At 45.0% G+C, this 16,173-nt stretch overlaps 2 protein-coding genes across 9 annotated transcripts in view; one reads left to right on the forward strand and one right to left on the reverse strand.

Moving 5' to 3' along the window:
• NCKAP1L (NCK associated protein 1 like) overlaps positions 1–16,173 on the reverse strand; it is a 102,579-nt gene that overhangs the window by 49,365 nt on the left and 37,041 nt on the right. For 3 of the 8 annotated variants that reach the window (XM_053370001.1, XM_053369983.1, XM_053369992.1), the window contains exons 2-9: positions 12,130–12,240; positions 10,657–10,749; positions 8,211–8,267; positions 5,240–5,382; positions 4,050–4,140; positions 1,940–2,077; positions 780–828; positions 226–382 (exon numbers count right to left, since the gene is read on the reverse strand). In XM_053370001.1, the coding sequence (XP_053225976.1) occupies positions 226–382; positions 780–828; positions 1,940–2,077; positions 4,050–4,140; positions 5,240–5,382; positions 8,211–8,267; positions 10,657–10,749; positions 12,130–12,234 (833 nt within the window). In that variant the 5' untranslated portion in view covers positions 12,235–12,240. Of the gene's footprint in view, positions 1–225; positions 383–779; positions 829–1,593; positions 1,660–1,939; positions 2,078–4,049; positions 4,141–5,239; positions 5,383–8,210; positions 8,268–10,656; positions 10,750–12,129; positions 12,241–15,618; positions 15,919–16,173 lie in introns of those variants that run through there. The other 5 variants (XR_008328101.1, XM_053370011.1, XM_053369962.1 and 2 more) reach the window with 5 other exon arrangements.
• The window catches only part of LOC128404428 (gametocyte-specific factor 1-like), a 148,510-nt gene continuing 134,409 nt past the window's right edge, over positions 2,073–16,173 (forward strand). The window contains exons 1-2 of the mRNA XM_053370073.1: positions 2,073–2,302; positions 6,103–6,218. Coding sequence (XP_053226048.1) covers positions 6,184–6,218 — 35 coding nt within the window. The 5' untranslated portion in view covers positions 2,073–2,302; positions 6,103–6,183. The remainder of the gene's footprint in view (positions 2,303–6,102; positions 6,219–16,173) is intronic.

A 16,173-nucleotide genomic window follows, 5' to 3' on the forward strand; every position in this document is an offset into this window, starting at 1 on the left:
TATCCTCACAACAACCCTGTCAGGTAGGTTAGTCTAAGAGTTGGCAATTTACCCAAGCCTCACCCAAGTGAGCTTCATAGTCAAGTGGGAATTTGGATCCAGGACTTCCCAGTCATGGTCTTCACAACTGTACCACTCATGTGCTTCTAACATTAGTGTAAAAGAGGGGATACAAACCTGCCAAAATGTGCCTGTGGGTCTATCTCACCTCTACAGGTCTCTTACCCTTTGATGCTGCTGAAGGCCTCCTCCGCCACTTTGTGAATAGAAAGCACTTCATCCCGTACTAGAGCAATGTAGAGAGAGCCACGGAGAGCTGCCCGCCACAGATCCAGACAGCTTTGGGTAGAGCCCAGGCAGCTGTGACACAGCAAGAACCCAACTGCAGGGGTAGAAGATGGTCAAAGGCAAGTATAAGGAAGCAATGGACACCGACCCTCCCTGCTCCATACAGCAGCCCCTCCCTGCCACCCACTTCCAGGAGCAAAATGAATTGTGCAAATCAAGCAAATGCATTACAAACCATAGCATTTCTTGCCCTAGAATTTACCTGGGTGCTAAGTTTGTGAGGCAGGGGGTGGGGAACCCAGAGCGCAAGCATATGTCTGCCTATGCCCACCTCGGTCAATGAAGATGATCTTGGACAATTTCTGCACCTTTTGGCTATGATTACCCAGCTCTGGATAAGATTTCTTGCTATACTGAGTCAAGCAGGTTGACCATCCAGCCTGGATCCTCCCCAGCCTACCAGATCAGCAAAGAACAACGTGGCGACTTACTCACAATCCATCGCTCAAGAACCTCCAGAGAAAGGTATTCACAGGCCATCTGGGAACAGGAAAGAAATATGAGTTTTCTGCCTACAGAAATCTGGTATCATCATCTTCCTTCCTAAATACTCAGTGCCTCTACTAAGGTTTTTTAACGTGTGCAGCATAATTTTCTACGAGGTCTGGAGTAGCAAGGCCTCACTGGGTGCACATGGGAACCATTTGGTAGAACAGCCAGCATGACAGTCTGCTGCAGCAGTTCACTCTCTTGCTTAGCGGTGGGGGGAACTCAGGCCTGCAGCGCTCCAGACTCCCTTTTTGCAGCCTCTGGGACTCTCCCCAAGCCATATCTCTTCCCAAGGCCAAACCCCTTCTCTCTAGGTCACCCCCTTCACTGGCCCTGCTTCGGGCCTTTTTCAAGTGCCCGGAACCATGGTAATACTTCTTGCTTGCCCACATAGAACCTTAACTTGTCTATAGGTGGAAAGTAGCCCACTGTACAAACTGAAGATTCACATCCATTACCCTGCTCTCTTTTCTGTCTCTGTGGCCTCACCCTCTGGGGGCATCATGATTGAGGGGGCTGGGGCCGTGATTGAGAGGGCCAGGGCCATGCAACATCAGCGCACCCTACAACATGCACACATGACGCCAGTGCCCTCCTGCAGCCTGCACAAGTGATGATGTGTCGTGGGGACACCCCGTGGCTTACTCCTGTGACATGAGCACACCCCACAGTTGTGTGCACGGCTGCTGCAGAACTTTGAGGGGCCCAGCCCCTTCATTGAAAATCACTTGGTGCGCCTGGGTGGCATGTGCTCACCCCCACCCTGCAGGCTGCCCACAAAGCACTGCCATCAAACTGGTTCCGCATCCCTGCTCTAGCTCAACTGCCAATAGTAACAGAACTTGTCAGCATTATAGCCTCGATGACATCACAATCAGCTTGCACTGCATGCTGGGAAACAGTGACTTATCTCACTGAAGTCCGTTGAACCTCAAGAAACATCTACAAGAGGGCAGAGCCTGCATATATGAGCGCTGTAAAAGGCAGCACTGCTGATCCAAAATGCAGGCCTCTGATTTTAAGATGCTCCAGAAAACCTGAGTTTGGGCTGTGCTGGAGAGGTAGCAAAAGTGTCACTGTCTCTATACACGGACATGCTCACCGTGTCTGAACTGGCAGGAGCTAGCATGTTCGCGGGGTTGCTGATCAGACTGAAGAGTTGGTCACTTCGCCACTGATCAGCTGAGTGGTTTCTACGGGCGAAGAGGAAGTGCAGCGAAAGAAGTGCATTGCTCACAGCCTGGAAAGAGAACTCTGTTAGCAGCAGGAAATGACAAAACGCAGAGAGAGAGAGAGAGAGAGAGAGAGGAAAGCAGAACTACATGTTACCCTTGGCACACATGACATGAAGAAGCATCAAGCAGGTGGGAGGAGCACTTAAATCTTCCCATACTTGCTTTTTCTCTCTTGCAAATGCTCCCCTGGAGGAATTTCCCCCACAGCTCAGCTTCAGCCAGATTTACAGGTATTTACAAGGGAAAGTTAAGTATCCACTGGTCACCCACTACTTCTCCCCTACAAGTGCCCCACACTTATGTGTTTTCCTCAACTTGTACTCTACCCACAGATGGCAAACTATCATCCAAATATTAACCGAAATTTTTAACTGGATTGACCAATTCTGCAACACAGACACATTCACCTAACTCCTGCTTGATTTGGGATCATCCAGTGTTTGCTCAAAAGCTGAATAAATTTGTCCTCCTTCCTCCCCTATCCCTTCTCTACCCCGCCCCGCCCCCCTCCAGCATGTGGATGACTTAATTATTAGCTTTTCTGGTTTTGCAGTTTACCTACTTCCCTCTTTTTTACTTCCTGTTCCAGTCACGGCTGGCACCAAAACTCCCCACACATTTCTCAAAATGTTATTTGTATACACTTGTGAAGCAGCAAAAGAAAAGAGAAGAAGCTCACAATAAGAACTGTAATTGGGCTACCTTCAGCCAACACCATGAGAAATTGGAGCAAAGAATGTTCATTCTCTCCAACCAACTACAGAACCACATTCTCCTCCATGGAAGCACAATTCAGAGGTACACCACATGCTTTGCACACATCAGTTCCCAGGTTCTGAGGCGGTGGGCTCTCCTTCCTTGGGGATTTTTAAGCAGAGGTTGGATGGCCATTTGTCTTGGGTGCTTTAGTTAAGATCCTGCATTGCAGGGGTTTGGAATAGATCCCTTCCAACTCTACCATTCTATGATTCTACAAGGTGTGACCGGAAAGTTTGGTGAATGGTCACAGAAATCGGACCGCGAGAAATATTTGAACATACATACGTTACAGGCCTTCAAAGTAGGCCCCTTCTGATACAATCCACCATTGACAACGTTCGTAGAACTGTTAGAAACTTCTGGAAAAGTCCTCTTTTCGTACTGCTTTCAGTTCCCTGGTCACAGCAGCTTGGACATGTGAAATGTTGGAAAATCTGTGCCCTTTCATAGCAGATTTCATTTTTGGAAAAAGAAAGAAATCTGATAGGGCCAGATGGGGAGAATATGGAGGGTGGGACAACTCAGTAACCATTTCACACGGAATATGCAATTCTTCCATCATCATTCGGATGGACAAATGCTGATCCCACTTCAATAACTCATGAACTCTGTCGACATTTGCCATCGTTCTGCTCATCAACCATCTGCCAGACCAAGGGTCATCTTCAATGGTTGCCTCCCTTCATGGAAACGCTTAAACCACTCATACACTGGCTTTTGAGTTACAGCTTCATCTCCGTACACAATTGTGAGCATTTCGTGGGTTTCTGATGCCGACTGTATGTTCGAATATTTCTTGCTGTCCAATTTCTGTGACCACTCACCGAACTTTCCAGTCATACCTTGTATGTTCAATTCCTCACATCTCTAACAAAAGGGATCTCACAGGACCAAGCACTGGGAAAGATGTTGGAGAGCCACTGCCAGTCAGACTCTACAATTTGACAAGACTAGATGAGCCACTGGTCTGATTCAGGACAAAGCAGCTTAATGATACTGCATAAAAACCAACACTCTCATTCTTGAGAACACAGCAACACACGCAGGAAGAATGCATGTTACAAAATCATAATGTGAATCTAGATGTGCTAAGAAGTTAATGGAGATAGAGTCTAATGCTGAGACCCCAACGCCAGGCCTGTGGGCATTACACTGTCCTCATACACTTTCCTTTGGTGCCTCCCAAGCCTCCCACTTCATTCTTTATTTTAATCTCACCTTGGTATGGGGCCCAAACTCTTCCATCAGCTTGCGCAAGGGATTCTCATACTCCAGTATCATCTGACCCAACCGAGGGAAACTGGCATCACTATAGCCAGATAAGGAATGAGTCAGAGGTGTTTGCCAGCAACAGAAGCCCTCCTCCATCACTGACAGTGCCCACCCATTTCACTGCAGAAGCCCTGGGCTCCAGAGAACCTTATTGGGACAATCCAGGCAACAACACAAAACACAGGAGAATGCAACACCTGGTCTCCAAAAGTGTGGGAGGGTGGCCTTGCAGGAGAAGGGATTCTCATGCTGTGGTGATGACAGGATTATGGGGTGGGGTTGGCCTATTTCACTGCTTTTTTCTTTCTTTCCTTCTTGAAGAAGATGTGTGCTCCCATACTGGTGGTGGGGTGAGGGGAATAAAGAAAAGCAAGGGGATTGCTGTGGAGGAGGTGGAAGCCTGGCTGGTGTTTCTCCTCCAGGATAAGAGACGACTTGAGTGCTGCTGGTGGAAAGGGGCATCATGGAGTGCCCTGTTTCTAGAAAATTTGCAGAAACAAATCAAAAGCATTGTTTTGTAAATTTCTCAAAAGGGTGAAGGCATGGCAGAATGAAATGTGTGGGTCACCACCACCAACGGTGTCACAGGTATCTGTGACATTTGCACAAGGACATTCCACGCAGTCCTCTTGCTAAGGAGGAAAGCAGAGGGAGGAACTGTGTTTTCCATATCAAAATACTAGTGTTTAATGCAATTGCCTTTCAATAGATGGGCTAGCTTGGGGGGCATAGGAGTGGGGGGGGAGTAATTTGTTTATTTACATTCCTTATTAGCGGCTCTTCAACCAAAGCTCCCATAACACTTTACAAAGCAAAAACAACACTAATACAGAATAAAAGAAATAATTTGCATTTGAATCTCCCACAAAAGCCAAACAACAACAGAACATCTGGAAAGGCCCATATCTTTGAGAAAATGGTAGGTTTCAGCTACAGATGGCATATTTAGGTTAAAAGTTAGGAATGGTCTTTTAACTATAATAGCATACAATAGCAAAATAGCTGTTGGGGTGGGGGAAGTGTTACCTCCTCCTCAATACTTGTCAAGAGAAGGCCAGACATCCACCTGTTAGGGATTGCTATAGGCATTAGGAATGCACTATTGGGCCAAGGGAGTGGAATATATGGACACTGACCCTGATCCATGGATCATCTCATGGGTACACTGGTACAGGCCAATCAGGGCTTTGCGGTCATCAATACGAGAAAGGAGTAAGATGGCAGATGCGTAGGTGACAATCAAGTCAAGGTAATTCTTGGTGAAGTCATAGTTTAGATGCTGCAGAAGGAAAGAAAGTTTTATTTATCTGATAAAAAGGGAAATGTATTGACATCTTCATCAACTCTGGGCAGATTCTGACTCCTGGCAGCAGCACTTTTCTTAGAATCTCAGCACAATCTGCTCAGATAAGGAATGGTGGACCTGTGGCTCTCAAGATGTTATTGGGACTATAATTCCCATCATTCCCAGCTACTGGCAATATGGAGTTATAGTCTCAACAACACCTGGAAGTTCACAGGCTCCACATCCCTTATCTAAGCAGATTGTGATGGGATTGTAAGGCATTCCTCATTCCCTGTCTTAGACAATGGCTCACTTTGTGTGAGTCTCCAAGCCATGTTGGAGGATTGTGAATGAGCCTAAAGGCTGCATGAACCCTTCTCCGCTCTGACACACAGCTTCTCTCTTACTTTCCTGTTTTAGCAGTAGCCATAGTTTGCCACAATGTACCAAGTGTCAACCACAATTAGTATTTGCCTTCCACTGCCAGAATAAAAAATGCATTTAAATTCTAGTTTCCAATTCTTTCCGGAGGAAAAACACTAAGCCATAATTTGCCAGTTCAGACATTGGGGCAATATGGTTAGCACTAAACAGGCACTAGGTGGAGTCTTGCTTCCAGCTGATGAATTAAGTGCTGCTTTGAGGGCTACAAAAGTTAGTTAGTTGTGAAGAACAGGCACTTCAAAATTCAAAATACTTTTCTTTTAATGGCAGAAGGAAGAGGAGATCAATCCCTCCCAATGAGTGCAAGACTAGCTGAAAGCGGAAGGTGGAGCTCTGCTAAGTCTAACTTCTATGCTGCAAGATCAGTTCAGCAACAGACTTGAGAGGTAACGAAATGAAAATCTCCTTACTTGGACATTTTAAAAAAATGTACTAGAGAACATTTATTCATCTCCTTGCCCAGCCCTTCCAAACCTATGATTCATGGGAAAAAGACACATTCATGTGTTGGATGAATCATACTGACAGTTCAGTTAGCAAACTATCAATAGCCAAAAAGTTTGAATTGTGGTCCATTTGCACCTATAACAGCTTCCCTATGAAGTCCAACAGCATCTTTCAGGAAGTGGGGTTTTCATCAGGAAAAGGAATGGGAAGAAAGGTTCCATTTTCCTCTCCACATACTGAGGACATTCACTTCCTGTCCAGAGCTAGAGCTGGGAATTTAAGGATCCATGCTTGGCTGCCCCTTGTGGTAAGTCACTCAGGAAAAGGGCTCTAACTTCCTTCTAGGCTCTGGTAAGACTTTGCCCAGCCAGGCAGCCCACTGATTTATCCTCACCTGATAGGGATCTATCAAAGCTTTCAGGTCAGGCTTGAGTTTTGCTTGGGTAGCAGGAGCAGTGACGATTTCTGCTATAGCTGGTTCCTATCTGCTCAACTCCTTACTGCCTTGCTGCCTCCTTATTCCCACCCAACTGACTGACTTTTTCTTTTTTTAAATAATTTTTATTAATTTTGAATTACAAAAATCCAATATAAGCTTTATAATATCAATACCAAAATACAATTACAATTCAAATACAAATCAATCACATGGCCAATTATAAAATTTAGGTGGCTCCCCGCATGCTGGACTTCAAGGTCTACTAGTTCCCTTTAATTCTGCTTACACACTATTGCTCAATCCAATTACAATCCAGTCCTGATAAAATCCCTTATACCACAGCTACAATGTTTTAACTTCAATTCATATTAACACATTTAGTAATTTATAAGTTCGCTAGTCAAGTTCTCTTTTCTTCTTCCTGTGTGAGGTATTAATCTTAATCCATTGTTCCTTTACGTCTTTGTCAAATATTATGTCCATCTTGGTTATTCCCGATCTCTGTTGCGCCTTGTGGCGCTGCTGACTTGGTGTCACGCTAGATAGATCTCTCCTCTTTTGTTCTCCAGCCCCTCTGATTGCAGCTGCAAAATTCCATTGCCATTACTTCCAGTCCCAGGAGGGGAGTCGCCTGGCACCCTGCCAAATCCCTGGCAAGTCCTCAAAGTCCAATCCGTCCTCCCCTCAGACGGGGGGGGGGGGAATTAACTTCATAGAGATTCCAAGTCTTTTAAAAATTATTCCATACTATTATGGAATAGTTCAGTTTGTTATTGTAATCCATATCTATACTCCCATCTCCCTTCATCTTCACCTGCTATATGAATTTATTTATTTATTGCATTCTCAGGGGGTTTGCCAAGTCATTTTTGTAACAAAGGATTTATAATGAAGCCGTTGGCTCCCCCCCCCCCACTCCACATACTGTTTTTTAGATTGAATGAAGTCTTCTTTCCGATTCATATCTTTACAACCTTGTAGCTGTTTCAATTCAGCAGTTTTTGATCTTGTCCCATCATTTCCAGCACGCGTCTGTACATTAATCCCAAATAATCTTTAATGAACAGAAGAACCTCTGCTCTTAATGGCGTCATTGGAGGGTTACTAAGAGGCAAAGTGCTTTTGCACTCAGTGCCTCCCTGCCTCCCGCATTCTATGCCAGAGCAGGAGCCAGGCACCGAGATGATCTGCGAGTGTAGCCCATTCCCACCATCCCTGGGGGGAATTTCCAGGGATAATTATCCTCAATCATCCTTGCCAACGACCTTTGCCAACGATCTCCGGTTGTCGTGGGAGGTAACTCCATTAAGGCAGACAGGAACCGGAAGCCCCAACTGACTTTCTAAGCTGCCAATGGCCCAGCATCAAGATAAAAATATAAGGCATAATGTCCACAGTTGCATACCCTCTCTGCATTAAACTAAAAGTAATGCCCATCTGCCTTTAATTCTCAGAAGCCAACACATCCATACTTTATTCAAAAGATACTCACAATGTCAAAGTGGCACAGGCTGGCGTCCATAGTGTTCAGCAGCTCATAGACATGGTCCTAAAGAAGAAATATTAGCATTAATGAAGCTATTGGGGTAGAGAACTGGACTCCACACACTCCATTGCTGCATATCATTCATTTTTATTATTGCATTTATAGCCCACCTTTCCTGCAATGGCCTGTACTTGGTTCTTCCCCTCCCCACATTAATACAGAAACTCAGTGAGGTGAATTAAACTCAGAGAGAGAGAGGGAGAGACTGACTGGCCCAAGGTCGCCATTATAAAATTTTAGGGGACACACACATAGCAGACACACACTTCACATAAAGCCAATCTTTAGCCTTCAAAATGTAGGAAATATTCCCTGAGAAAAGTACACATTCTTTTAGCACACAGAACAATCAAAAAGGCCATCTTGGTTCTCCTAATGACTATAAATAATTTCCTCTACAGAAGGAAATAACTTGGTGACACCTTTCCCAGTAGTTCTTTCACTTACAAATCCTGTCTTAAGGGCATATTTGATGTATGGATAGGGTGGGCTTATGACCAGAATTCGAGAACTAAGGTAAAAAGGCCAGACTGCCCAGGTAATACAATCAGTAAAACATGATCAGGTATCTTGGCAGACAGGAGAACCCATACTCTCAAATTTCTGTGATGTATGTATGGTGCTTTTAGGGTCTTCTTTGGCTAAGGGGTTGGGAAAAGTCTGAAGTCTTTAAAGGTTCCTGCACACTTTGTTCTTGGAAGGAGGGGGGTGGGACTCTGTTGCAACAGAAAAATAAAGATCTGCCTTGCTTTCACTGGATCCTGTTTCCATCCATTCTTCTCCAACTGATATAGGGGACTCAGAGTCCTTTGGGGAGCTGGGCAGCAAAAGCCAACCTCCAATTTTATACAACGGTCACCCACACCAATTTAAAACAGTCTGGTTGCAAAGATCAACCCAGCATGAAACCATTTACCTTTCCCCACTCCATGCCCCCGCAAAGCTGTATGAATCATCTCAGACTTTGCTCAAGACTGCTGCTGATGACACTGACAGATGTTTGTGTTTCTGTCCTTGGACATTAAAGAGCTACCTGATTATGAATTCAACTGTAAACTCTGTGTAGCATTAAAAGAGACATGAACACTTCATCTTTCTTTTTTTAAAAATTGTTGCTTCCATTCTTGAGAGGCTGGCTTTCTTATTAAGCACAGATGTGTCAGGATTATTTATTTGGCTGCTAGCTTTGCTTATTTAGCAAATGTCCTCTGTCCACAGATGTGACTGCTTTTTCATTTTAATTCTATTTTTGTACAGTAGAATCTGTTTTCTGGTTTTATTCTGAACAGGTTTTACATTGCCACGGGGTGTTACTGTACCCCCACCCGACCCTCCCCTTGACGGGTCTAACTGGGTAGTCATGCCTAGCCGACATTCCAGTGTTATTGTGAGGAAGGACTGGGGAATAAAATGTATTTGGAAGGAGAACTGGATAAAATACTGTATCTACTATAGATTTTGAAAAGTTGTTCGTTCACCATACATTTAAGTTATCATAACAAAATTTTGCATGATGGTTCTTGGGATCAAGGAACAGATTTTCATTTATGTTTGGAGGCAACAGGATGCCCTTTCAAATCAAGATGGCAACTGAACCTTTCAAAACTGCACTGATTTTAGCCACTGATTTAAAATCTGCATGGTTTTTTGGTTTCTTACAATTCCCAAGCAATAGCAAGTATGAGACTGCTAATATAAAAATAAATAAAGTGTCCAAGTTAAAATCCACCTAGAGATAGTGTGGCATAGCAGTTAGAGGGCTGGGCTGAGACATGAGACCAGGATGCAGTTGTGAAGCTCACTGGATAACCTTCGCCAGCCACTGTCTCTCAGCCTAACCTACCCCACAGGGTAGGTTGCAAGGATAAAATGGGGAGGAGGAGAACAAGGTAACCCACCTTGATCTCCTTGGAGGAAAGGTGAAATATAAATGTAGTAAGATATAAATGTGATAATGATAATAATTAATAATAATAATGTAATAATGCAGAAACCACTCGCTCTGACAACAGCCATGTCCCAAATTCTGCAATGCCAAAGTGGGAAATGCTCTGATGACCTTTTGGGCATTATGACTATTATTTCACTTTATTATAACTTACCCATCAGCTGAAATGACCACTTTTGCACAGCTATTAAAGGTGGAGGAGTCTGGCCTTCTTTTTCATCTGGTCAGCCAAGTTATTATATGCAAGGAGAAGACTTCTGGCCTAGTAAAGACTCCACAAAGGCTTAGCACTCAACAGTTGCAGTCATCCCTGTCATTCACACAAAGAGGTCAAGAAAAACTACTGCTCTCCTCTTTCAAAAAGGTAGAAGGCTTTTCGAGTCAGACCAGGGCAAGCCAATAGCAGCCTCTAAAGCAACATCTCAAATCCCTACTAACACTCACCCGGAATTCCATTACATCCACAAAGGTTTGATAATAGGAAGTGAGTACCCGGAAAATATCTGCTTTCTCCTTGTATACTGGTCCCAAATGTTGCTGTAAAGAAAAGCAAACAAAACATGGACAAGTATGACTGATCACCAGCAACCTCATTCCTCTGGGAAACAGAGCAGAGCTTTTTCAGTAGTGGCTCCCTTGCTAAGGAATGGACTCCCTAAAGCTATCGATCTGGCCCCTGATTTTGGTGTTTTTCCCCCCTACCATCATTTTAAATAAATTAGCTTGTATTTCTTTTAATTTCAGCAGGATTTTTGCAAAAACAAATTATATTTATTGAGTTTTATTAAGGCTCCATGTCCAGATATACAGGTAACTCAAGTGACAAAAGCAATTGACCACAAAACAAAAATGAAACAGGTAAAATACTTGATCTGAAAACTATTGGATTCATTTTAGTCACACTCTGGCTACATTTAGGCTTACTCCTTCTGTTCATTTTTTTAGTGTCACGTGACAGCTAATTATTATCTTTTGTATGTTTGACACCACAATCCTGAACACAATTACTAGGCAATAAGCTCCAATGAACACAGGAAGAATGAATTCAGAACAAGCTTGCATGGTTTTAGGCCTAACCTCACAACTTGCTTCCAGGCCACAGGGCAACAGCGCCAAGTCTTTCCAGACTGGAACAAATACACAACGGCTACCTGGCATCTCCACATCACTGGGAGGAGCGGCCCAAGTCCTTCCCTGCTTGACACTTACCATTTATCTATTTTTTTAAAGAGACTGATGAACTCATCCAGCTTTGCAAACGCTTTGTTCCTGAAGAGCAATTAATATCATCTAGGCCTTCCCCAATATATACAGGGAGATATAGTGATAGCACAGATGTTTACAAGGAAAAAGTCCTATGTTCAGCCCTTGCCAGCTCCAGCTGAAAGGACCTCAGGAGGTATCAGGGCTAGAAAAGGAAAGGTCTCCTTGGAGAGCAATTGGAAAACAGCCCTTGACTAGATTCATACGTTCATGTGGATTATGAAGGGCTGGAGCTCCATGGTCAAACACACACTTTGTATGCAGAAGGTCCCAGTTTCAATTCTCTGCATTTCAAGATAGGGTTGTAAAAAGCCACTACCTGAAATCCTGCACAGCTGCTGCCAGTCGCATGGACAATACTAGGCTAAATAAATGGGTTGGTGGTGTGGCTCAGTAAAAGTCAGCTTCCTACTACTCAGAGATAGAAAATATTTCTACTTATGCTCTGTCCTAGTTAATATAATGTAATTGGAATTTGGGGCCATCAATAAAATGCCTCCTGACTCAACCCCTAGAATACACCCAGGATGGCAGCAGTTCTTCTCATGCAAGAGTTCCTCTTGTTTAAGCCAGGAGAATAGCAATGGCCACTTTCTGTTCCCAGAGAGTACAATCCCTCCAACTCCCCACTCCAGCTCTGACATGGGGTCTCACCGTGCCGCTCCGTGTGTCCAAGTTGGGAAACTTCTTGTTGATGTATTTGATAGAGGATTCCATGGTCTTCTCGGTGAAGAAGCTTGGCTTGGTCCGGGAATCCATACATGTCTGCAAAAGTCAACAAAGCTGCACTCAGAACTGAGCAATGTGCAATGCCAATTGTGCTGCTCTATTTAATTTCTAGGGGAAGCGGGTAGCACTGTTCATCAGGAACACAGCATCCAGGGAGAAGAAAGTTTAACCCTTTAAACAGAGGAGGGCAACCAAAATGGTCAAAGGCCTGGAAATGATGCCTTATGAGGAACGGCTAAGGGAGCTGGGCATGTTTAGCCTGGAGAAGAGGAGGTTAAGGGGTGATATGATAGCCATGTTCAAATATATAAAAGGATGTCACATAGAGGAGGGAGAAAGGTTGTTTTCTGCTGCTCCAGAGAAGCGGACACGGAGCAATGGATCCAAACTGCAGGAAAGAAGATTCCACCTAAACATTAGGAAGAACTTGCTGACAGTAAGAGCTGTTTGACAGTGGAATTTGCTGCCAAGGAGTGTGGTGGAGTCTCCTTCTTTGGAGGTCTTTAAGCAGAGGCTTGACAACCATATGTCAGGAGTGCTCTGATGGTGTTTCCTGCTTGGCATGGGGTTGGACTCGATGGCCCTTGTGGTCTCTTCCAACTCTATGATTCTATGATTCTATGATTCTACCCTACTGCAGTTGCAACACACACACAGAGTGCCTTTTAGTGCCAATAGGACCTGCCTATAAGAATAACAGCAGAGCAAGGGAGATGTTACAAAAGTTGGATGCCACCTGTGAACACTGCAGTCTTCCAGAATATCTAATTTCTGACTTCACTAAACTTAAGCAAGGCCCCATCTGCACAGCACAGTTAAAGCAGCATCATGGCACTTGAAGCAGTCATGACTTCCTGCAAAGAACCCTGGAAAGCAGTTTGTTAAGAAGCTTAGAGTGTTGGGAGACCCCTGTTCTCCCTACATAGCTATAATCCCCTGTGTTCCCTGGGAAGAGATTGTTAAACCACTTTAGGAAACATAGTTGTAGGAAGAGAATTCAATTTGATTCAATCTGACTGGTTGATCATTGTTTTCATGATGTTGGTTTGGGATTCCTAGCTCTTTACATGTAAGAAGGCTCGGCATTCATGTCCAATCCTCCAGTTGACACATTTTTTCCAATTACGGATTACCGTATTTTTTTGCCGTATAGAACGCACTTTTTTCCCTCCAAAAATGAAGGGGAAATGTGTGTGCGTCCTATGGTGCGAATGCAGGCTTTCGCTGAAGCCTGGAGAGCAAGAGGGGTCGGTGCGCACCCACCCCTCTTGCTCTCCAGGCTTCAGGAAGCTATCCGCAAGCCGTGGGAGAGCTGCGCGACTTCGCACAGCCCTCCCACGGCTTACGGAGAGCTGCCTGCACCCAGAAGCCTGGGGCGCGCTGAGCTCAGCATGCCCCAGGCTTCAGGCTTCGGGCTTCGCGCAGCTCTCCCACGGCTTACGGAGAGCTGCCTGTTCTGGGGGCTGGGGTCGGGGGAAGCTTGGGCTGCCCCCGCCACAGCCCCACGCCTGGGGGGGGGAATAATTTTTTTTCTTTATTCCCCCCCCAAAAAAAAATAGGTGCACCCTATGGGCCGGTGCGCCCTATGGGCCGAAAAATACAGTATTATCCTATGAGCAGCTGCATTAAAAGCTGTACCCATTTCCCTTTCCTCTAATAAGACCAGATATTTAATATGGCAAGATCATAACCAATAGCAACAGTCACTTTATTAATAAGTGGAGGTAAACAACAGGCACTCCTACAAATCAGCAGATCCATAACCAGACATCAGATCCCCACAGAGACTCCAAATACAAACCATACAGAGCATACAGCCATACAGTCAACTCTCAACTTTCTCTGTAGTAGTAATAGTAATAGCAGCTTAGCTAGTCACTGTCATACTGAATCTGCCAAGGTCAAGCATTCACCTCTCAGATCGTACCATCCCAGCCTTGTCAGTGAACTACCCATTCAAAGGACCATTCACAGCCATTTAAGAAAATAACATTGTTTTGTCAAATCCAAGATTCTAATTCAAGAGGCACTTTAAAGAAAAAAACACAGGCCCATCCATCCACAGTAATCAGATAGCAAGCTCAAATCACTCCCTAAGGTAAAATGTAAGTGATGTACATGTGGTGGAACCTGCGACAGTTTGCAGTAGAGATCATGATCAAAACCGGAAAGGGAAAGGAGGTGCCGCCAACAAGACAATTCTGTTGTAAGCTGTGATCGGATCTGCTGTTGCCCCTACAGAAAGAGGAAGCTTCAGAAAGTTCTCAGCCAACACTCACATGCAACAGGAAGAGGAACAACGTGCGTGTGGTATCTCCTTGTCTGCTAAAATGCTTAGAATAGCTCCAAGGTTTCAGCTAGTGGAAGATCTATTTACGTCTTTTCAGGTCTTCTACTGAGACAAGATAAAGAGGAGCCAAACAAATGGCTCAGTTCAAAAAGTTAGATTAGCACACCTGGGTTCAAAGCCCCATGAAGATCACTGCATGACTTTGGCCAGTTTCTCACACACCCAGGTCTAACATACCTCTGGTTGTGATGATAAAATGTAAGCTTCCCTGAGCTCCCCAGAAGGGAGGAGGGCAGGCATATGCAATTTATATCCGCTACCACATCTTCCTCTGCCTGCTGAACCTTTCTACAGCATTCATGCAACAGTGATCAAGATCACAGATACGGAGCAGTTGCCACTCCAACCACTGGTGATATGTATTCGATGGACAAGACTAAGATGGGCAGACAGGAGATGGACAAAGGGGGATAGTCAGGAGCACCCAAGGTTGCAGTAGATATGTGAACACTAAGGTGGCTCAGGAAAGGTTTGTGCTGGTCAAAAATGAGTCTTGAAGAGAGGAAGGAATTGGCTGGACAAATAAAGAAAACTCTTTCTGCTGGGAGTTGAAGAAACGGCTTGGGACTGGGAGCTAGAGAAAATTGGCATCGATTGCAGATCCAGAAAAGAAGTATTTTCTTTCAGAGCAGCAGTATGCAAGAACCCCATTTCCTCCATTAACCCACTAGATCCACTGCCAGCCGCTTCTAAGAAGGCATCAGCAGTTGACTGAAGAGCCATGAACTCTTCCTTGGACCTTTCCCAGTTCATATTCGTTGGGGGGTGAGCATCATGCTTTCACAACTGGGATCAAAATAGGAGCTGTGTCTACTAGTCAAGGAAGCCTAGGACTTCCTCAACCCAATAAAAGTAACTAGAAGCCCTGATCTCTAGCTACCTGCACCTGTGGCTGTAAGAGCCAATCTCTCCTCTTGCACCAAGCCAAGAGCAGAGCATGGCAGAGGACCTCACCACCCCTTTTCCAAACCACTAGACCCTATGACATCCTTCTCAAAGTTGGGCACAGATCTGTTTCCCTGCAGAGAACACGAAGACCTGCCACAGGTCACATCAGCTCCTACCTTCTTGATGTTGTACATGCGAACAAGGACCCCCTTGCCCCTCTCATTGAGGATGGTCAGCTTCTCCGCAAACTTGTGCTGATACACGGAGGGCAGAGACATCTCCCTGTTGAATTCTCAGTGCCCTCTCAGTCTTCACTTGAAGCAAGACCTCAAAACCAGAGGCGCAATAGAGTGCCGTGATCTCTTCAAGGGGAAAATTTAAAAGGGGGGCAAGAGGTCTGGGTGCCATGCAGTGGCCACACCCAGCAACACAAGCTGCAGAGGGCCTGCGTTGCTGCTTTTGCACTGGGGCCGGCAGCTGCACACAAGCTTGTCTCCTGACACTTCCCCCTTGAGAAGCGATGAACGCTGCTTCCCTTTGGGGGCTGAGACTTCCTGTGGCTGGAGCGCTTAAGAAGCACAGCAGCTCTGTTGCAAAGCAGATCTGCAGATCATGCTAGTTTTGTTCTGTGGAAGCAAACCTCTTCCTGCTAGACAGTTAACTCTGCTGCTTCTGCCAAACCACACCTATTGTAAAATTAGAACTACCCTATTTTCTCCTGGTGCCTTTTT

The sequence above is a fragment of the Podarcis raffonei genome, chromosome 2 (genome assembly GCF_027172205.1).
Source record: "Podarcis raffonei isolate rPodRaf1 chromosome 2, rPodRaf1.pri, whole genome shotgun sequence".
In the NCBI taxonomy this organism is placed as follows: Eukaryota; Metazoa; Chordata; class Lepidosauria; order Squamata; family Lacertidae; genus Podarcis; species Podarcis raffonei.